This window comes from Harpia harpyja, chromosome 19 (assembly GCF_026419915.1).
Source record: "Harpia harpyja isolate bHarHar1 chromosome 19, bHarHar1 primary haplotype, whole genome shotgun sequence".
NCBI classification, from domain to species: Eukaryota; Metazoa; Chordata; class Aves; order Accipitriformes; family Accipitridae; genus Harpia; species Harpia harpyja.
Window position 1 is genome coordinate 19424386 of NC_068958.1, and position 21683 is coordinate 19446068.

A 21683-nucleotide genomic window follows, 5' to 3' on the forward strand; every position below is an offset into this window, starting at 1 on the left:
GCCTGGTAGTTCTCCCAGTCCTCACCGAGACTAACCCCGGGAGCGGGGCGAGGAGGTGGATGGGGCAGCCTTCTGGGACCCCCCCAGCCCTTCTTTTGGGTGCTGCCCCCCGGGGGACAGCGCTGAGGGGCACCCACCGCTCCCGCCCGCCGGGGACGGCCCCGCGCATGCGCAACGCCGCCTGACACCCCCTTCTCGCTTGCCGTAGGTCACGTGATTCCCTTCATGGCCGGCCCCGCCGGTAGCGATGGCGGCTACGAGGTACCGGCGGTTCCTGAAGCTCTGTGAGGAGTGGCCGGTGGAGGAGACGAAGCGGCAGCGGGATCTGGGCGTCTTCCTGAGGCAGCGGGTGGCGCAGGCCTTCCGTGAGGGAGAGAACACGCAGGTGAGGGCGGGGAGGGGGCTCCCCGGCGGCGGCGGCCTGTTCGGGGTGGGGGCGGCGAGGCGGGGCCTGGGCCGCGCAGGCGCCTCTTCTCTCCCGGCCTCCGGCTGCGGGGGGTGGGATACGGTTTAACGGTTTTTGGGCTCAACCCTCAGGAGTTCGGTGCTGATACGGGGTTCCTCCCGTAGCGCCCCTCGCCTCCGAGCTCGCTCGGTTGCGGTTGAGGAGAAGGTTCTGCCTGCGGGGCTCCGCTGTGAAACGAGTTGCCCTCGGGTCTGCTCGGGACCCCGCCGAGCCTCCCTCAGGGCCCAGGACAGGCCGGTGTCTCAACCGTCTGCTCGTCTGTGAAACACAAGCCCCAGTCAGCCGCGTTGCTTGTTCCTCACATAGAACGAGCTGTGGTTTATAGCCAGTTCTTGCACCGTTTGCACTGTGTGCTTTGGAGAACCCCATTCCCATGGTTATGGGAGCAGGATACAAAGCATTGTGAATTTGTCAGCACCGTGCTGGAATCGAGTTAATTAAGTGTGTTTTTCTCACCATAATGATAGGATGATAGCGCGATGCACTGTGGAGTACATAGTGGAATGCAACATTGCCTGGCGCTGTTAGGATGCAGCAGTTATAAAACTGTATTCTGGCTACAGTTGTAATTGTGTTGGAGTTTAGGCTTTGGTGCTGCTATAAATTAGAGAAGCTAATGTTTGACTTGGGCTGCAGACCTTTACAGGCTTGGAGGTGGTGCTGTGGAATGTGAATGTGCCCTTTCTTAGCATAAAAACTGTGTTCCACATATGCATTTTCTACTTCAAGGGGCCATTATAAGCACCTAATTCTATATTGGTCACCAGAACAGTCTGCAGCAGACATTTCAGAAAGTGCTTATTGCTTTTTCATATGCTCGAGACAGCTGAATATGCTGCACCAATTGGCTACAACATCCCAAAGCTGCCACTCATCTTGAAAATCTAAATTGATGCCTGCAGCGCTGATGTCAATTTGTATGTATAAAGGCTTAATACAGCAAAGGGAAATGTACTGGCAGACAGCAGGAGGAATGTCTGAGAAAAGAACTAGAACCATAAAGGATACTTTATGAGTCTAATGTCTGTTTTATTCACATGGAATAACATATGCTGATTTTACAGGGGGTGGGGGGTGGGGGGAAATACTGTTTCTGCTACCCACTTAATAGCTATTTCTGCTATCATTACTAAAACATTTAAAACATTAACGGGGTCATTTGAAATGTGGCTGCAAGATATGTTAAGCTGAAGATCTCCTGCAGTGTGTTGGTGCTTACTCTTGACTGTCTGTCCCTATATCCTCTCTCCTGCAGCAGCCATTACCTACTGAATAAGGAGAGCCTTTCCTTAGTTTTCCTAGTTTGCACAGAGGAGGCATTACCCGCGTTGCACTGAACTTGTGCCAAGTGTCCCAAGGACAGATGAGCTGTGTCATTTTATGCTGACATGTTTCTGTTGATACTATTCTTATTCGTGTATCCATTTTAATCTTTTATGTTTGATGTCATCGAGCAGCAATGCAGCGTTCTGGTTGAGTTGGCCCCCATTGTAAAATAGAAAACCAAGATGATGTGCCATCCATGCTGCTAAATAGATGGCTCTGCAAGGCAGATGCACCTGTCCAAGGCACCTAACAGAGGTTTAGGTATTAGCAAGGTCTTTGCAACTTACTAGACCGAAATAGAAATCCACTTACCCTTCACAAGCTGTTCAGTGTCTTTCATGCTGCTTTTCCCCAATCAATTATAAACTATTTTTAGCCTGCACCGGGATTTTCTAACTTCCATCCTAGTATGTTGTCTTATTTGATGCTTTAGAATGAAACAGGTGGCAAAACTGGCCTGTGAGCAAGAAGTCTCACAGATTTCATAGCACTGGCCAATAAAGGTGCAAAGAAAAATGTCCAGCAGTATTCTCATTAACTGTATATTCACAGTTGATCTGTCAGATCTTTTAGAGCAGAGTTTAAGGTCCGTTCTGGAAGTCACATGCCTCAGTCTTGTAGGCCAAGCTGGTGAGAAGTGGAGGGGAAAGAAAATGGTCTGCATTCTGGAGCAGCATAGCAGGGGTCACCAGCATCCTGCATTGCGCTGAGAAGTCACCTAAGCTGCTCCTTGACTGTCCTTCTCACAAGCCTTGAAACGAGGTGGGTTTTGCTATCAGGTTTAAAGTAGGACTTGTGTAATACTTTTATCTCTTTCCAGATTGCTGACCCTGAGACCTGTGACCAAATGTATGAGAGCTTAGTCAGAATCCACACCAACTACTACAAAAACAAGGTGAGCTTTGGCATTAGCCATCATCCCTCTTTTAGGGGGTGTCACCACCTACTGCAGTTTGCTGCCTCGTCCAGCAGGGTTTCTGGGAATGTTGAACAGACAAGTGAGTGGTCAGGTGGATGCAGCACTACCTGGCGCTTTTGGTCACTCCAGGAAAGCTGCAGTCATCTTGGCCTCTGTGACACATGTGAACAATGCAGATGATAGTTCTTGGTATGGATGAAGAGAATTCTTAGAGCCTGACTGAAAATGAGCTCAGACTCTACCATATGGTGATGTTTTTACCTTTTTTTAATGCACTACAAGTAACATCTTTTTTTCCTCTCTCCTTCTCTCACCTACTTGCTCGCTTGTGAAGTATCCACGCCTGAAAGACACAAGCTTCACTGGAGTGACAGTAGAAGATTGCAAGATGATACTAGCAACAGGTACTATTACTGTGCTTGATTTAAGAATAAGTCAGTGCAGGAGATAAAGTACGTTCTAGTCTTTGTGGTGTTCACTGCATCCCTTCTACTAAACACCTGTGACTAAAGGACAGAACGGGACTGCTGTGCAAGTATATTGGATGTTTAATGAGGAGTAAGTTCAGGAATAATTGAGGAGATCTTCAGTAATCTATCAGGGCAAAAAGTTGATTGTATTTTGCACTGGGTGGGAACAGCAAAGGGTTTGCAAGGGCTCTTTGAGATCAGATAGCAGGAGCTATGTGGAAGAAATGCACATTTGCTACGTCATTCTGAAATGTATCTCAGCTTCTGTTTCACCATGTTCAAATTCCCTTCAGTATTTCTTCTTTTGTATTAGACTTTGAGAGAAGACAGGGCACCACGATGCAGAAGTACTCTCAGCCAGATCCTTTATGAAGTGCAGTGTAGGAAGCTAGCACAGTTTTGTTCTGCTCCAGTTCCTAACTTTGATTGCAGTGCATGGAAAGTGAATATTAGTTGTTAGTGGTAAGGGACTCCCCGCACAATTGATTGGAAGGGAAAACAAACTTGCCTCAGGCCCTGACATAGAAATTCGTTAAGATGAAAAGTCAAAAAAGGAAAATATATATAAAGCAAAGCTGTTATAAGAGGGCTTTCATTCCTTTGCTCTTCTGCTTTTCTTCCTCTTTCCCCATCTCTCTCTCCCCTCCTTTTGCAGACGTTCTGAAACAGATGGAAGACATGAAAAAAGGGACATGGAGAAAACTGCGAGAGAAGTTTTATGCCAAGAAACCTGAGGAGGACTCGAAGTGATAGGCTAACTCCCAGATTCTCCGCTGTATATATTCCTAAAGCACTGTATGTTGCCATGATGAATAAAACCATTTATTCCTCTTAGCAACAGCATTTTTCTTCAGACCCGCACCTTACACCCTTCATATTTAGTGCCCCCTCTGGTTTTTTTCCTGAAAATCTAGGAGATAGATAGCTTAACACATCTGTGCTGAAACCATATTGGAGCAATGTAGTGCAGAGGAAAGAACTTTTGTGATGTTAGGACCTGATCCTTTCTATTGCGAGAAATGGAACAACCAGGAGATGCACAGAGCAAGTAGGTGCAACCATGTTAGCTTTAAATTTGCTTCTGAAGATAACAGTAGTGATGATGTGAAAATGTAGGTACGCTTGTGTTTCTCTGTGTTAGCACTGGTAACAGTGAAATTGAGGGAGGGATAACTTTAGTCGTCACATTTATTTTCCTTTTGAGAAGACACAGGAGAGGACCGAGGGTGACTGTTTACCATGGTGACAGCGGAGCAGTGTAAGAGTTTGAGAATTCAATCAAATGTTGCAGTGGTGTGTTGCTGGTCGAGGTAGCTATATGCAGATTTCCCTCTGTGTGAGAGAAGGTTCTGTATGGGTTACTGCATTTTGAGGGATAAAGATAGGTTTTAATGACAGGTTGGTATATAGGGCCATAAACAAATTTCAGGTGTAATTAGTCCATTGCTATATGGCCTATTTTTATTCCTTTTTAAAGCTTTAATGCTTGCATCAGTGTCTATTCTTGGGAGGCACAGGCACAGGACTGCAGTTGGGGTGGCTGCAGCACTGCTTGGCTTCGGAAGGATGAGTGTCTAGAACACAGCTATGCCAGGACTCTGCTTGGCTCCGGGCAGCACCAACAGCTGCTCCTTTTTATGTATTTGAACAGTGTTTTCCTGGCAAGTAGTGAAAGAATTTGAAACTTTGCAGCAGGCTCTCATCCAAAGCTTCAGAAAACAAGGCTGGTGTTCAAGGTAGTTCTTCATGGTAGCATTCTTCTTCATTTTCTGACTGGAGCATCGTACTACATTTTAACATTTAACATCTGGAGCCGAGAGTATTGAGTTGTGGAGTACCTTGGGTAATACAGCTGTGGTTTGGCTTCAGGTCCTTGGGTTGTTCTGTATTTTCATTTATAATGGCCCCATTACATACCAGAGTGCACAGGAAGGGACCTTTCTTTACCATTTAAGTTTTTATTATAACATGATTTTGTATTTAATTTAGTTAAGGCAATTTACACTTCAGTTCTTAAGTAACAACAATAACAAAAAAAAAGTAAAACATTACACCAGAGATGAAACTAAAACACAGGACACCCCTTCACAGTGAACTCCTGTAAACCTGCAGTTTCCTACTACTCCTGCCCACATATTCTTGGTCCACAGAAGGCAAAAGACTAGTTCACACTAGTACGAGCTTGGATACTCATCCTCATCTGGTGAGTTAAATTAACAAATCCGTCTCCTTGAGTTTAGCTCCTCTTTACTGCACCACAGTGATGAACAGAATTCTTTAAATGGAGAGGGATCAGCATGGAGCAGGCACAGCAAATACGATGGCTGGTTTGCAAAGATCCACATGTACTAGTGCCACTCTTGGAATAAGTTAAATATTGCAGCCCTATAGCTAGTTACACTACACCTGAGGGAGAGGCCATCAGAATGTAGCGCATGGAGATAAAGATACAACCCTCCCTCCGCATTTGCAAAATAAAGAGTTATTGCAATGAGGAATAAAAGTCCTGTATAATTTATCTTCCTACAAGGGCATTAGAGTACAGTGTGGGTCCAGGTATTGTGAGGAATCCTGGCCAGTCCCTGGTTCCTGAATTGCTTACAAGCACTCTAAGGAAAATGTTGGCTGTGAAGCCCTTCCGCATGGTCCGTCTTTCTCTGACAGTGACATCCATGCGTGGAACCCAGAAATAAGCAGCCTCGTTAGCTGATACATATGTGTAGTCCCTCAGCAGGCGAAGCCGATGCTTCTTCTGTGTCTTAGTGGTTCATGGTATTCTGGACGTCCACAAACCCCATCCTTTGTCTGCGCTTCCGTTGCTCTGTCATCTAGAGTTCAAACAAGGACACAAGTGAGGTAGGAAATCAGGCCTTCTTTCTATTCACTAACATGCGCTTCAAGTGTGTGACTGACTAGGCTGCTTTAAGCATCTGCCAGAAAACCCTGGGAGTTGGACTCTAGCTGTATCAGAAAGCACATGTCCCAAGTGTCCCCACCCTCCCCAGAAAGAGCTGCAGGAGCCCTTTGCTTTGTATCTGAAGTTGTACTGGCTTGAGCTGGTTCTGCCTCCTGTTCCTTGCAATCGGTGTCTATTTTGGCAAGGACAGCGGGTTTCTACAGTCAGGTGTTCCTCAAGTGTTCCTATTTTTAAAAGTGTTTAGTACCTGTTCCTTCAGCTCATTCAGCTGGGAGGTGAGATGGGACACCAGCTTCATCGTGGTATTGAGTTTGTCTTGAAGGTTTCGGATCTCATTCTGTTCCCCTTCCCCTTCATTGCTGACCAGTGACATGGCTCGCATCCGGGGGAACCAGTCAAGGTTCTTGTTCTGGAAAGGTGACCATGGAGAATGGGAAGAGGGAGAGGGGGGTGAAGAGGAGGGAACGGACCTGGTAGGATTTCACAGGAAGCCTGCCTATGCTTAGAGATTAAAGAAACTCTCAAAGGCTTGTCTTGTCTGTATCTTTGCGAGTTTTCCACGAACGAACGGTTCTAGTTTTTTTCTTACAGCCTTCTGGGCTTGAGTTCAGAAGTTTCTCTTTTCTAAATCTCCCCTCCCTCCCTTCTTGCCTTGAAATCACCTTGAAGTCACACTCTCTACTGCTTGGTTCTGCCCTTGGTTCAATCCTTAAATACACAGTACAAAACATCAAATAGACAATGTGTTGTTGGCTGAGATTGCTAAGTGGAAATAACCAGCTAAGAATGAACCAAGGCACAACAATATTATTAAATATTTTCCAAAAGCTCCTTCTCAAAACTGTTTTTCTTTGGCAAGCCCATTGTTCTCAAATATTTCCCCGGGGTAGGCAGGTTGCAGTAGTGAAAGAGCTACCCTGAGAAGACACGTACCTTTATCATCTGTGCCACGTAACTCTCTGGCCCCGTGTAGTCCGTCTTGTTCTTCACTCGCACCAGCACGATGAAATACAAGTAGTTCCACATGTTGTGCTCATATTTAATATGTTCCTCAAAGGACACTGTCTTGTTGTCAAACTTGTCCCTTTCAAGTCCTGGGAAAGGCAGTCAAGAACAGAGAAGGTGGAGGGAGGAGATGGGGAGGGGAGGAGAAGGTAAGAAGTGAGCAAGCAAATGAATGTGAAAGGAAGTACAGATAATTGCATCCTCTCCCAGGTGTGACTTTCAAGAAGTGCTTTTAATAATTAGTTGGCATTTAGCACACAACAAGCATCCAAAATGGGGGAAATAATAACGCAGTTGTATATTCAGATGGCTTGTATTTAAAGTACTACTAGCTATGCTTCCTGCCTCTGTATCTAAAAGCATAAAATGCACCCAGTGGATCTTTTAAGAAAACAGCAGTTAGACTTAGTGGGTTTTTCCCCCTTTTTTTGGATGCCTTCCGATGACTGAAAGCATTCCAGAACGTTTTCTGTATTTTGTTTCCTTAATAACGTGGTGCTTTTTTTCCACTGGCTGAGTGATAGATGCACAGCGACAAGAACCCCACAATGTGGCATTTTAGTTTAACACCTCATTAACAGAAGGTGAGGAACAATACAGATAATTTCCCCTCTCAGTTTGTATCCTTATTTAAGCCTCCTCACGCTGCAGTGACCCATCAGTGAACAGATTTTAAGTTTTGCTGTGAACCAAACGAAAACCAGAAACCAGCTGAAACTTCTTTCCTTCCCTCAACCTCAGAAGAGAGGAAGAGCTCTGAGGCAATTCCTGTACACTGAGGTCCCAGAACTCACCACATATGAAACAGGTGGTCTTCAGTATCTCTTCCTTCTTTTGCTTCTCGCTCCTCAGATCAGCAAAAGTGTCGATGATGACCCCAAAGATGAGGTTAAGGACGATAATAATGACAATAAAAAAGAAGAGGAGGTCGTAGACAACCCGAGCAGGGAACAAGGACTCCTGTAATGGATGAAGGGGATAAATGTGCGTCTTGCACACCTCTCCTCTAGCCACTCCAACCATGCTGCCTCGTTAAACGGGCCATGGGCTGAGGGTACCGGGTGAGGAGGAATAAAGGGTGTGATAAGGGAAGAGAGGAGGAAAGCACTGGAGGACAGTGTGGGGGATAGAGCTGGAGGTGTCACAGTTCCCAGGGAGGGAGGGCAGCTGCACAGCAGTAAACACAGCAGGACTTAGCAGAAGAAAGGGGTCCCTGCGTGCTGCCCAAACTCACGTCCTTCGATGGCTTCCGCAGAATGTCACCCACGCCCCCTCCGTTCCTCAGGCCATGGTTCAGGACAGTGACGATGCACATGAGCAGCGTGTCACAGGCGCGTTCCCACTGGTCAGCGTCTGTTTCTAGAGTACCAGAGGGGGAAATAAAAGCAAAAAAACCGCAGAGCATAGACAGGGATTAAGTACCAGACCATTACAAAGAAGCCAGAGCTGCGGGGATGATTCTTGCTGCAGTGATGCAGTGGCAAATCTCCCGGGAGCAGGTGCTTGTTGTGGATCTCCCAGCCAGCAACTTCCCAGCCGCTCCTCCAGCTTGCTTCTTGCCGTGGAGGTGTTTGGCTGAGTGCTCCTGAAGCTCCCACTTTCTTTATGACTAAATTGAATCTACTTCATTTTTTATGCCAGGGTCAGTGCAAAATTTGCAGGCCTCTTGCCTAATATGTGCCAGAAAGTGGGTTGCTTCTTTCCATCTTTGAAAAGCTAGGATTTTTCTGAGCTCGCTGACAAACCAGGCAGCCAACCTACTCTGCCACTAACAGAGTCAACCTTTCTAATGAGCACACTTACCTTCCAAGGCAGTGGGCACAGCAGAGCAGCTAATTTTGTCACCGCTGCATGATTCCATGAAGGTCTCCATGTTCCTTTGCATCCCCAAGGGGTCATCTGCAAGTAAAAGAGACCGCAGCCTTGTCAGAGCATCAGCTTGCTTTAGTAAAGCTCTTCACTGCTGTCACGGGTGCTTTTCAACTGCCTCTTTTTGTAGCTGTCAAGCTTCTTGAAAACAAAAGTTGCTTTACATTCTCCTAGCCTTTTCTTTTGCTCAAGTTTCAGTGAGACCTCTACAGTGCTAAAACTTCATTTGTAGCTGTCCAACCCCTTCTCTGCAATCACTCCTAGCCCCAAAACCCTGCTCTCTGCAGCACAAGGTCCCTAAGTCGGCACAGGCAGCTGTCTTTGCTAACCCCAAAACCAGTGCTACCAGGAGTTTGCGCCAAGGGTATACAACCCATGACGCGTGCACACACACGGAGACACGTGCATGCTTTTGCAGCGGGGAGGGAGCAGGGTCTCATGCAATGGTCCAGCTGCAGAAGGGGACCCACGTTCCGTCTGGCCCCTCTCTAGCCCAAGCACCGCAGCCAACGAGGGCAAGAGCTGAACAACCTTTGGCTTTGCTGTCCGGCAGCCGGTCCACCTCCAGGATGAAGTCATCCTTCAGGAACAGGAAGCCCACAATGGAGAAGAGGTAGACGAGGATGAGAGCCAGGAGGGCTGTCAGCAGGATGGAGCGCCCATTCCGCGTCACGCTTTTGATGACATTAAACAAGGTCTCCTCACGGTAGATCAAGTCAAACAGCTGAAAGGACCCAGGAGCAAAGAAATGCTGCGGGGTGTTTTTCTTGATAATGCCTGGCCTACCTACATCCCCTTTTATCCTGAGATCTTGGATCACTCAGCAGACCTTGACTAACTTTCACATAAAGCATTTAAGTTTCCCAGCTTACTGTAGGGAAGCAGAGAAGAATGAAGTGACTTATGCAGGAGAGCCAAGAATAGGACACATGCACCCTGCCTCTGCCCTCACTAGCTCACGTTGTCTCCCAGCTGACCCAGATAAAGTACACAGTAGAGATTAGAAAGAGAGAGATAGCAGAAGACCAGGAGAGAGACAGTAACAGATACTGTCAGAAGGCAGAAAGATCAGCCTACACAAAGATTAGAGCACAGTGAATTGTTCTCGCTGCTGTTATCAATCAGCCCCTGGAAGGTGTCACAGGAACCTTCTAGCTTCTAACAGGGCAGACAGGCTACCTCCGTGCCCCAAACATTTGCATTTATAGTACCAGGATGCTGTAGAAGAGTTCGTGCACAAAGAGTCCCAGGACGCTCGTCAGGATGTAGCCAACATGGTAAAGAAATTCCACATCCATGATCATGGCCCTGTAGCCTCGGATAAAGGTCCCACGATTGCCCACGAAGCTCACCACAAACACAATCTTGTTGGTCAACTGGGGAACAACCAGAAATGGGAGGGAGTGGGGTTTGCTGCACTTTATGAATGCAGAACAGCCGCCTGTGTCATGGGCTGCTACACTATTTTTCCAGCACATGGAGAACTTACATTGAGAGCTCCCAGTATGTTCAGAGTGAGTCCAATCCCCAAGTAATAAATCGATCGCAAGATCAGTGCCACGAGGAGCGGTCTGACACCGTAGCGCTTAGTGAACAGGGCCATGATGGAGAAGCAGATCAGAATCCAGAAGAGCAGTGAGATCAGTGGGGAATCCAGCACTCCTGGGAAGAGAAGACCCCACAGCAATTAAATGGCATGAGATTAAATGCTTGCTGCCAGTCGGACACTGCGCTGCTGTCCTGACTGTCCAGAAAAACTAATGTGCTGATTATCAGAGGGTAGAAAGAGAGAAATTATGCTTGACTGCAAAGACTAGTATTGACTAAGATGGTTCTTACTGATACGTTTTTCTAACACCTTTTAGCCAAGATCTCAAAACCACTGTAAATGGTGGAGGCTTTGCCTGACAGCTGGGTACGTATTCTGTCATTGCTTCCCCCATTTTATGAACACGGAACGCGCAGCCCAGGGAGAAGAGACTTCTCCCTAAGAAGGAAGGAGCGGGAGGGCTGGCAACTGAAATCTTGACTCAATCCCTTCCTTTGACCAGCAGAAAGGACTTGGGGATTTAGAAGTCACAAGGTGACTGAGGGTGGGGGGAGTACAGGTAAGGGGACCGGTTTTCCTGCATATGAAGGTCCCTTTTTTTCTTCCACCTCGAGGAACAGCAGGTGCTGGGGCACTTACCCATGGAAGTGGCTTCAACATAGGGGTAGAAGAAAGCAATGATTATGTTGATGAAGACAGCCAGGTTGAAGGAAATGCTTCCCCAGAGTGTCATTCTGCGGGAGAACCAGTACATCAGCGGCATGCCTGGAGGGAGAGGAGGCAGACACACAAATCTCAGCCAACCTTGTGCCAACTGGGGAAGGCTTTGTCCTCCCAGACATCCAAAGGGCTCAGCTCAGTACAGTTAGCGGGCCCAGAGGGGGCCCTTGTCTCCCACTTTCTTCAAAATGGTAATAAAAGCACCCTCATCCTCTGCTGAAACAGGCGTGCACGTTCAAAATGTTACTGCTCACATTTCTTGGCTTCTCTGCCCTTTGACCTGCTCTGGCACCTTGGAATCAGATCAGCTCCATTCTCCTCCTCACCCTCCTCATCTCCCATCTCCTACAGCCTCACCGCTCACATCCTTCAAAACAACAGTGTCTTTGTGTTTTCAGCGCTGGTGCTCGGTCCCAGAGGAGACCCAGCCAGCAATTTCCCATCCATACTGGAAACTTGTTTCCTGACGAATTCCTAAGATAGTTTTGACTGGATCTGCAAGTGTTTTCAGAGCTGCTACACTACTCCTTAGCTGCCTCGCAGTATTTATAGTGTGACTCCTTATTGAGCTCCTGTTATTTTAAGCCAGGATTTCTGTCCCGATGCAGCCCTGAAAGCACCTAAGCAGCTCTGCAGGGTGCAGAGAAACAAGTTTTATTTCCCATATGTAGCTGCTAGATCCTGGCTTTGGAGAAGGCACCTGAAAACAAATGAAGAGAGGCCGTTCCAGGGGAAAACACCTGTGGGTGTAATCCCAGGGAATGTGCTGTAAAATGCATTTCAGACTACCGAGGAACTGCACTAACAGGCATGGAGGAAGTACATCCCTGGGATCTTGATTAACCTCCACTCCCTGCAAACTGCCAAGTGTGTTGTGCGCTAAAGAGCAAGGGGCACAAGGAGCTCAGAGATGTGATTGCCAAGCTGCTGCCAGGGTTTGCAGCCCTTTTTCAAAGCAGGGCTGCTTCCCAGTTTCACGACAGGGGGTATTGGAAGTGCCCGTGCTGGCCGGGGGGAGCCCGAAGGGAAGTTCTGGTTTGCTCTTACTGCGCAGTTTCTTCTGCCATTCCATCTCGTTGTGGAGGAAGGACGACTGGTCGAAGAAATCACTGACTTTGCTGCCCTGCTCGTCCTGCTCCGTGGTGGTGAAGAGCCGGTACTTGGTCTCTTTGGTGAGGAACTCGCAGATGCCAGGCACTGGGAAGATTATCTGCTCCATGCTTCGGTCCAGGCGCACAATCTGCAGGAAGCAGGGTGAAGGGGAGGGTGCCGTCAGATCCTGCCCCTGCCAGGCTTCGGTTTCCTTTCCTAGACCCAGCTGTGCCTTCCCCTCCTCCCTCCCACTCCACCGGGATCCAAATATCACCGGCCACTTGTCTATAACACTGCAAATCGACCCAGAAAAGGCAGCCCTGGCTGTGCTGGAGGAAAGCTGAGAGCGCGTGAACACTTGCTGGCCCATCTGCAAGGAGATCCATGCCGACAAGCAAGGATGGGGCTGCTGAATCGGCTGCATCCCCGCCACTGCTGGGAGAAAAAGGAAAGGTACGGCGGGCAGCTCGTTCCCTCAGCTCGCTCCTCATGGGCTCTGCTAACGCCTCCAGCTCTCTGCAAAGCAAAAGGCCCGTCTGCTCCTTGCCGGCACAGGGATGGGAAGGCTCCTAGTGCAAAATAACCAGGCACGAGGTAGCTGGAGCACACGTGGGATTCACCGACCATGTGCATAATGGCAACCCAACAGCTACCAGGTCTTGCCTCAATTTGGGACGTGTGTTTCTCGTAATACGCCAGCGGGTCCTCCTCTTCTTCTTGGACCGGGGCCGTCGACTTCAGCATCTGCGTCAGCTGCTTGTTATTTAGGCTGAGCTGGGATGCAAGGAGAGGGAGAGAGGATGAGAGTGGCCTCAGCCGGGAGAGTCAGGTCTAACTCTGCACTGACAACAGCTTTCCTCAAAAGCTACCAAAGCTGATGAGGTTTCAGGGAAAAGCAAATGAATTAAAGCTTCCTAAAGGGGTACGAGTCCTCCCTGAGGTGACAGACATTCAATTCCCTGCAATAATTACATCCAAATGCTGCTAATCCACAAATTACAAATCAATGCCCATAAAACCCCGGGGAAATCATATTACTGCTGAATCTCATTTGGCATCTAAGGTACATAGGCAAGAAATGACAGCAAAGGACTCAGCCCTTCCTTTTCTGAAGGGAAGCGAGTACCAGCAGGACCCCATCAGGGCCACCAGCCTGTCCCTGTGACAAGGTGGACATCACCCTATGGCTGAGCCTTCCTTGGGGAGCCCCGCAAATACAGCTCTCCGCTGCTTGGTCATAAAAGGTGCACATACCATTGGGCTTGTAGTTTGGGCTACAAGCGCACTGATATGTCTTTCTTTCTCTAGTCCCCCTGGGGAATACCAAAACCCTTCAAATCTTAAACGACAAAACCCAGGGTGACTCAGCAAGGGTGGGAGAAGCAGCTCTTTGCAGTCTCCGGTCAGGGTCGGGGCACACTGCCTCCATTCCCGAGGCCCCTCCGTACCATGGACGAGATGCCCTCCTCTTCCTCCTCCTGGATTCGTTTCACCGGCTTCAGGAGCTGCTGCAGAGACTTGTTGTGTCGGGACAGCTGGAAGAGGGACAGCAATAGCCGGGTGAGCACAGACTGGCAAGCAGCCACCGGTGAACACGGGAGCGGGACACAGGGTGCACAGGGGAGCGGGACGGCTGGCAAGCCTGGGGGCTGGCTTTTCACAGGAGCCGAAAGCACGTTTCCCAGCCATGCCTCCCTAAGGAGGCCAGCCTGGCTGGAGGAAATGTAAATAAATATAGAGAAAAATGTGCAAATCAGTGAGTGGGAGCCCAGCACAGCATGGGGAGCCCAGCCTGGCAGGGTCCCTGCTGTCACAGCTCAGTACCTGCAGCGCCAGTATATAAATGTTGTGGCCGACTTCGCGGGGAGAAACCTCGGCATTTTCACACTCCTCCTCCTGCAGATAGGCCTTCTTAATCACGTCGACCTGGAAGGCAGCAGAGGGATAGTGAGCTTCTCCCCATCTCTTTGCCCCATTTTCCTCCTCTGGCCACGAATGGCTCTGGGAGAACCAGAGGATGCTTGTGCAGAAGGCGGTGACCAGCAGCAGGGCAGACAAGATGGTTATTGGATTGCAAACCAGAAACTGCATCAGGACCTGCAGGCAGAAGAGGTCTAGCAATGGGACAGGGGGAAGGCTGGGGGCCCAGTGGGGCAAGGCTGGGAGTGTTTCACTGTCAGCCCTTACCAGTTCCTGCGGGCGGAGGCTGATGAGGATCCGCTCGGCGTTTTCGCTGTCGTGTCTGCTCTCCATGAGGGCCAAGAGGAGCTTGGAGGCATTGTCCTGGGGAGGAGAAGCCCTTGCTGAGGGGAGCTGTGCCCTGCCGCTGCCCAGGGCTTTGGAGAGGATGGAAACCCCCCTTGCCCTGGTCAGCTGTAACTCCCCCGTGCTAAAGATAGCTGAGCCTCACACGGTGGAGATGCACCAGCCCTGTCCCACCAAGCCCACACGCTCTCACACTCGAGGACCCGACACGTGCACAGTCCCCACTACAGCAGCCACCTCACCCCACAGCACAGCCCACGGCCATGCCAGCAAGCCCCCGCAGTGATGCACGCACGCATGCCACCGTCCTAACCCGAGGCTCTGCCCACCTTCAGCTGCAGGACCAGGTCCATCCGGTACTTGCAGAGGGGGCTGATGTCATTAAGGATGAGGGCTGTGATGATGTCGATCCCATTGGATTCGTGGGTCACGATGCAGCTCTGGGGGAGCAACGCGATGTGTTATCCCACGGATGCTGCCGGTCCTCCCAGCTTCACCCTCCAACGCAGCCCAGGTCCAGAACGGTGCCCTGCCTGCAGCGCCGACTCTGCCTGATTACCTTGGGAGCCCCAACCCCCCTGCCTCCCTGGAAAGGGCACCGTTTGCACCACTATATTATTTAACCCCCATTTACATCACCATATTATCTAGCCAAGCAGTAGCTCCTAACTTGTGCAGCATCCCTGTGCACCCTACATCCTCTGCTGCCCATGTTCTACTCCTGTTCACACCCTGAAACCAAAAGCTGGCCCTGTCCCTGCTGCTTTCCCACGCATCTCCCCCAAATCCTCCCTTTGGCATCCCTGACCAGCGGTGGAATGCCCCAGGCATGTCGGGAATGACCCAGACCTGCAGGGATACCCCCAGACCTGGTTCTCGTGGCAGGGCCCTTGGCAGTACTCGGTCAGGGTTTCCAGGGTCTGGGTGATGAGGGCCACATTGTACTCGTTGATGTAGAGACCCAGCAGCCCCAGCCCCCCCGTGGTGCTGCCGCACATGATGTCGAGGAACTGCAGTGTCTCGCACACCAGGTTGTAGTTGGTCTTGTTGTTCTGGCACCGGAGGAAGTTCTGTCGAGCAAAATCTGCAGTTACGGGGCTGAGCGGCATCACTTTGTTGGGGGGGCAGTCCTGATCCCCCTCCTGACATCCCCTCCAGCTACAGGTCGATGGAGAATTGGGCTGGGGCGTGTAACGTACAGACCTCTGAGAGCAGCACTCAGTCCCACGGACACAGTCGTGCTGTGAACGGCTCCTTCCACACCACCAAAAGTTATCCATAAGGGATGGTGCATTTACAGATGGGGAAACTGAGGCACAGAGTGGCTGGTGCAATGGCTTTCTGGATCAAATTGGGGCAGAGCCCAGCTTTTCCCACACCTCAGTCCCATGGCCTCTGTCCTGACCCCCACCCATAACCAACCTGCAGGTCTCGGTTGTGGTTCTCACAGAGCAGTTGCAGGAACCGCAGGATGGGCTCCATGATCAGGACCGTCACCCCCATTTCGTTGTTCTGTCCCTGCTCCCCAGTGTCATGGCCCTTCCGAAACCCTATGGCCATCGGGAATCGGGAGGGGGTGCCAGGCATCAGGAAGGTGTCTCCTCGTCCTAGAGGGCAATCCAACCTCGTTAGCATCAGGCTATCCAACAAGTCAGACATTGGCCCTACCAAGGGGACACGGCCCCATACCTTTGGTGCCAGGGTCAGGCTCGTCTTTGTCCTCACGAGGCTTGTTCCCGATGTCACTCATGTTCACAGACACTGTAGACTTGGTCTCCTGCTGCGCCTTCTTCATCCGGTCGTGCAAAACTTTGAAGAACTTCTCAGACTTCTTGTCGCTCGTCATAAGGTTGTAAAAGGATTTCTGGGAGGAGGGAGGACAGCCCTTCAAGTCTCCACCACGGGGTCCAAACTGTCCCTGCCTGCCCCTCTGATTTGGTAGCCTCCAGCACTCAAGACCTTGTCCGAGATAAACCTGCTCACCAGGTTATTTCCATGCAACAGCCCTGGACATCACAGTCCTCTTGGATTTACGGGGATGGATCATCCCCTACTGCTGTGCTCTCCCTTACCCTAAGCAGGGTTAGGAACAGAGCAAGCAGTGATTACAGCAGCTCCAGGCCTGGAACCCTACTGGTTTTTGCATGTACAAGTTTTTGGCTTCCCTGGGATAAAGGTTTCAACGAGTTATCACCCAAGAGCTGCAGCCCTGAGCCATTTTAGCAATACCCGGCAGAGGGCATCAGCATTACTCCAGAAACAACCTGCAACAACCTGCCCCTTTTGCAGCATCCAGCCCTCGAGCTTGACCCAGTCATGGAGCTGGAAAACTCAAAACCAGACAGATTTCTGCAGTTCCTCCTCTGGACAGCCAGCAAACGCATGCAACCAAACAGTATTTTGGCAAAGCCTGCTGCCCAGGGGCCAACCCACATCTTCTAAGTGCTGGGACGGTTACACTGCACACATGAAATCGTGGCTGCCCAGTCCCCCTGGGACTGGTGCCCAACGTACAGCCGGGGCTCAGCACCTGGATCTCGGTGTTGCCTCCGTCCAGCAGCCGGATGGCAAGCAGGATGCTCTCTTGGAAGATCTTCTCGTTCTTGGTGTTCATGATGAGGTCAGCCACCAACTTGGTGGCCCCTTCTCGGTCCAGCCGGCACTGGACAGCAGCGATAGCGGACCAGTCCTGGTCTTGGCCTGCGTGGGAGGACACGGATGGATGTGATGCTGTGGTAGTGCAGGAGAATAAATAAATCACTGCCAGGAGCATCTCAGTCCCATCCCTTCAACACCCCAAATCCTTTACTCCCACGGAGGTGGGGGCATGGCAACCAGCTACAGACCTGATCCCATCACGGCTCGGGAGCCGGGAATTCGAGGTGTGTGAGAGCAGCGCAGAGAGACAGGGAAGGCACAGGAGAGGGGCACTCACCTCCCCCAGCAGCATCCACGATTTCCCCTTTGGAGCTGGACTTCTTGTTCTGCAGGTAATTGTTCAGGAGCATTTTCCGCAGCAGGTTGCCCTGCCAAGACAAATAAACGTCACGAATCTCCCAAAGCCAGGGTCAGCGCTAGAGCGGAACGAGGCTGAGCACCTTTGGGCTGCAGCGGGGAGGGCACTGCCAGCCTGGGAAGCGGGGGCTGCACAGACAAGGAGCAGGGCTGAGGACATGCTATGGGACCATGGTGCTCACCCTCTCGCCATATTTGTTCCTCTTCACCAGCATCTGCTGCAGCGTCCTCAGCACCTTGATGCAAAGCTTCTCCTCCGTTTCCATGAGGTCCTTGGTGTGCTGCACCAGCCTGGCACAGCAAAGCCACCGTCACACAACCGAGAGGGACAAGGGGGTCCCTGAGGGAACCGTCCCCAACATCCCTCCAGGCTGCAGGCACGCACCGAGATGCACAACCCACAAAGGATGAAGGTCACCAGCCCTTCCCAGAACTCCCAGCAATCCCTGGGTAATTGCAAAGCATCCTCACTTGGACAGGAAACCTCCGCTCTCGCATCGCTGAAATGCCTCCGTCCCCTCCATGAAAAGCAGCTCTGGCCGGTGGAGGACATCCACTAGGACAGACAGCTCAGCCTCCACCAGTGGTTTCAAGCGATCCTCCAGGGCGTTGATGATGTCCTACAAGTCACAGCACACACCTTTAGGGTCAGTGCATGCCTAGGAGACACGAGCACGGGAGAGGGACCCCTGCAACACCAACACCTTCTTGCTATCATGCACTGATCCATGCCACCACCTCCCCCCTTGCCCCGTACCTGCAGCTTCTCTATGATGTTCTTGTAGTCCCACTGGTTGGGGGTGGTGGAGACGCGGGGGAAGGTCCGTGTGGCCGTCTTGTAGCTGGACGTGTTCCTCTGCACAGTGCTGGTGGAGCTGCTGTTGAGCAGGGAGCTGACGTGGGCATCCAGGTCCATGGGCAGCGCGATGGAGCGGCTCTTGGCTGCAGGAGATGGAGCCAGGGTTGGGGACAGCCACGACCCAGCTCACCCCATCGGCTAGGTCCTACCACACTGCCTTGGGCTGGGCACCCCTTCACCAGCTCATCATTTGCAGCAGAGAAGATTTGGGTTAAATACGAGAGTAAACTCCTCCAGGCTAGAGAGGGGTGGAGTGGTGGAGTATTTCCATCCATCCCTCCCCATTGCAGCACAACATTGCCCACAGCCCCCCCCAGCCCAACACAGGATGGAAAGAGGCACCACATCCAGTTTTTGGTTGGGAAAGCCCGGCATGGAGATGTTGTAAGAAGCACCCTGCCTCGAATTACAAAGGGAAATCCCCACCCAGTGTCTAACCACCGAGCAATCCTTTCCACACAGTGACTCAGTGCTATCAACGCTTGTCCTGAGCCAGGCAGCCACAAGCAGGCTGAGGGCAAAGTCCTGGCGAGGGAAAACCACCATAAATGCTGGCTTTGTTTCCAGGCCCTTCACCAGCAGGGACACACCAGGGATCTCCCAGCCAAGCCCAGGCTTCAGTTATCCCCATGCCACCCTGGTTGCATCCGGAGATGTAGCTCAGAAAAAGCACAGCCCGGAGCCAAACCTCCCCGTTCCTGGCTGGCAGCCTCTCGTCAGGGCACCCTGCCAAGACCCGCAGTAGGGACAATGGCTCTTGCTTGCTGCCGGAGCAGAGGCAGCCAAGGGTGGCTGCATCCTCCTGGTCGGTGGGGAACGGAGCATCGCTCTGGCGCGGCTCCTTACCGACCATGGCCAGCGTGCGGATGCAGGCTTCCACCGAGCTCTTGTGCTGCTGCTGCAGCCAGGGGCACTCCAGCAGCCTCATGGTGGACTGGAGAAGCTGCACCACGATGGTCTGGTGGGTCTGCAGGAGAAAGCAGGCAGGTATGTATCAGTGCAAGGTGTGTCCAGACCTTGCTTTGGGGTGCCTCAGTGAGCCCCTTTCCTTCCCTGGCCAAAGCTTGGCCATGCAGCACCTCATTACCTGCAGCGAGGTGCTGTTCTCTGAGAAGGGGGAGCTGAAGAACGCATTGATGGTGTCCAGCACCACCGTCAGCACGTACTTCTCCAGTGTAGGGTCTGGCAGGCGTTTCTCTCGCTTCTTGCACATCTGTGAGGAGAAGGGAGGATGCTGATGGTACCAGGATGAGGCGAGCATGCGTCTTGGCCGGACGCTGCTGGCATGCAGCGCTGCTAGGACCTTGCTGAGCCAAGGGACGTGGCTGGTGACACAGCTCCTGGGTCTACACCAGAGAGCCCTGACTGCTCCCCAGCCTGCGGTGTGGCTGCTACGCAAGTCCCCATGGTGCCCATGCCCCACGACCGGCTCCCCAGGCTTCAAGGGAGCCTGTGACACCAGCCTGTCCCCAGCCGATGCAGCAGCTATTGCTGCTGTGTCCCTCCCACCCAACCCTCCCCACGCACCCAGGCCATGTCCAGGGTAAAGTTCTCAAAGAGAGTCCAAATGTGGTTGCTGGTGTAGATCTCCTTCATCTCCACCTCCGTGTCCACATAGCAGTGGTTGACAAAGTTCACGTAGGCCATCTTCACCTGCCAGGGAAGGCGGGGATGGAGGGCACAGGCACCGTCAGGAGAAGGCAATCAGTGCAAAAACCACTGGTACCCTCCTCGCTGGGCACCCCGTACCTCCGTGATGCAATCCTCATGTGTCACCACCCGCACCACGTCCTCCAAGGGCAGCAGGGACGTGCACTTGATCTCTGTGTAGACGTTCTTGCCCTCTGCGCAGGCAGCCAGCAGGTCCACCAGTGAGATGTGGTACATCAGCGGGCTGTTCTCCTCCACCCCATCCCTGGCCGCTGTCATCATCTCCAGAAGGGTGGCCAGTGAAGCCTTGTCGTTGTAGAAAACCACCACATCATCCCCGGCATTGGTGAGCTGCAGGGAAGGGTAAGTGGTCACTGCTCCCGAGGAGGAGAGTCAGAAACCTCACAAGGCAGAAAATGGTGTCCTCTGCAGCTGAGCGATGAGAGGCGGCAGCCGGTGAAGGGCTTGTGCGTTTACAGGGAAAACCAGGCATTTGCCGTGCAATCAAAAAATCACAGCTTGTGGGACTCCAAAACAGTTCTTGGCTCTTGGAACTTGCACTGAGTTCCTGGAGATCTTTCCTACTCCAGGGAGAAGCCAGCATGGTCGGGAAGGCTCTTCCTCAAGGAAGAAGCCAACCGTACACCTCCCAGGAGCCATGCCCTGCTACACCCCACGCTCATGCCCCATGGGCTGGGGGAAGAGGTGCTCACCTCGGTCATGATCATGTCCTGGCACTTCTTGACGTACTTGCCCTCGGCCTTGATGATGGTGTGCAGGAAGTCGAGGTACTGCACGTGGCGGCCGTGGGTGGCCACGCAGTGGATGAAGTGCTGTGGCACCGTCTCGTTGATCTCTGAGCAGAGCTGGTAGTTGTTGAGGAAGATGTGCTGCATCGTCTCAGCCTCCAGAAGCTGTGGGACCAGGGGAGCAGAGTGAGGCCAGCAGACTGTGAGGAACAGCCTCCCCTCCTGCCCTGAGCCTTCCTCTCCTGGGGTCCTCTCCTGGCTTTTGTAACTCTTGCTCTCAGCCCCAGGGGCGGTACTGAAGTCTCTCCCAGTGCTGCTGCCTGCGACCACCCTTCGGTCCCCTCTCCTTACCCCTGGGGTCAGGAACAGGTTGAGGTGTTTGTGCAGCAGGGCCTGGTTTTCCTGATTGCCGGCACAAAACTTCTGCAGGAACTGGTGGGTGAATTTCAGGATCTCCATCATCTTGGCATCACCCTGATGAAGGGCAGAGAAGAGAAATACCCGGAGTTGGCAAGGGATGGAGAGCAGCAGCGGGCTGCTGCCCCTCCTGCCCTGCTCAGCTGCAGGACCCAGCCATGCAGGGGGGTCCCTGCATCCCCCACCCCTTGCCCTAGGCACTTCAGGACCTGCCAGCTTCTGCCCACCTACCTTCTCATAAGGGATCTGCAGCAGATCCAGCATCACTTTGTGAGCATCCATGTTCTTCAGAAGGCGCTGCTGCTTCTTGCGCACTTGCTCTCCGACCCCGCACATCTTATTCAGCCGCTCCAGGATCTGGGGAGAGAAGGACCATGGCAGAGGGGATTTAAGCC

At 51.7% G+C, this 21683-nt stretch overlaps 2 protein-coding genes across 2 annotated transcripts in view; one reads left to right on the plus strand and one right to left on the minus strand.

Annotated features, from left to right (window-relative positions):
- Nucleotides 1-170: 170 nt before the first annotated feature.
- On the plus strand, nt 171-4015 carry LOC128154571 (ubiquinol-cytochrome-c reductase complex assembly factor 2). Its single transcript, XM_052815404.1, has 4 exons — nt 171-385; nt 2613-2687; nt 3046-3115; nt 3837-4015. The coding sequence occupies exons 1-4, from the start codon at nt 248-250 to the stop codon at nt 3929-3931; spliced, it is 378 nt and encodes a 125-aa protein (XP_052671364.1). The 5' UTR covers nt 171-247; the 3' UTR covers nt 3932-4015.
- Nucleotides 4016-5127: 1112 nt separating this feature from the next.
- The window catches only part of ITPR3 (inositol 1,4,5-trisphosphate receptor type 3), a 43471-nt gene continuing 26915 nt past the window's right edge, over nt 5128-21683 (minus strand). Inside the window, exons 28-58 of the mRNA XM_052815362.1 lie at nt 21520-21645; nt 21223-21345; nt 20836-21036; nt 20222-20473; nt 20000-20125; nt 19560-19685; nt 19319-19439; nt 18371-18555; nt 18085-18233; nt 17796-17904; nt 17534-17624; nt 17129-17298; nt 16288-16462; nt 16021-16205; nt 15468-15668; nt 14928-15038; nt 14521-14616; nt 14158-14259; nt 13782-13868; nt 12997-13107; nt 12289-12481; nt 11161-11286; nt 10462-10634; nt 10184-10348; nt 9504-9696; nt 8907-9002; nt 8338-8462; nt 7898-8063; nt 7032-7192; nt 6346-6507; nt 5128-6009 (exon numbers count right to left, since the gene is read on the minus strand). Of these exons, the coding sequence (XP_052671322.1) occupies nt 5941-6009; nt 6346-6507; nt 7032-7192; nt 7898-8063; nt 8338-8462; nt 8907-9002; nt 9504-9696; nt 10184-10348; nt 10462-10634; nt 11161-11286; nt 12289-12481; nt 12997-13107; nt 13782-13868; nt 14158-14259; nt 14521-14616; nt 14928-15038; nt 15468-15668; nt 16021-16205; nt 16288-16462; nt 17129-17298; nt 17534-17624; nt 17796-17904; nt 18085-18233; nt 18371-18555; nt 19319-19439; nt 19560-19685; nt 20000-20125; nt 20222-20473; nt 20836-21036; nt 21223-21345; nt 21520-21645 (4476 nt within the window). The 3' untranslated portion in view covers nt 5128-5940. The remainder of the gene's footprint in view (nt 6010-6345; nt 6508-7031; nt 7193-7897; nt 8064-8337; nt 8463-8906; nt 9003-9503; nt 9697-10183; nt 10349-10461; nt 10635-11160; nt 11287-12288; nt 12482-12996; nt 13108-13781; nt 13869-14157; nt 14260-14520; nt 14617-14927; nt 15039-15467; nt 15669-16020; nt 16206-16287; nt 16463-17128; nt 17299-17533; nt 17625-17795; nt 17905-18084; nt 18234-18370; nt 18556-19318; nt 19440-19559; nt 19686-19999; nt 20126-20221; nt 20474-20835; nt 21037-21222; nt 21346-21519; nt 21646-21683) is intronic.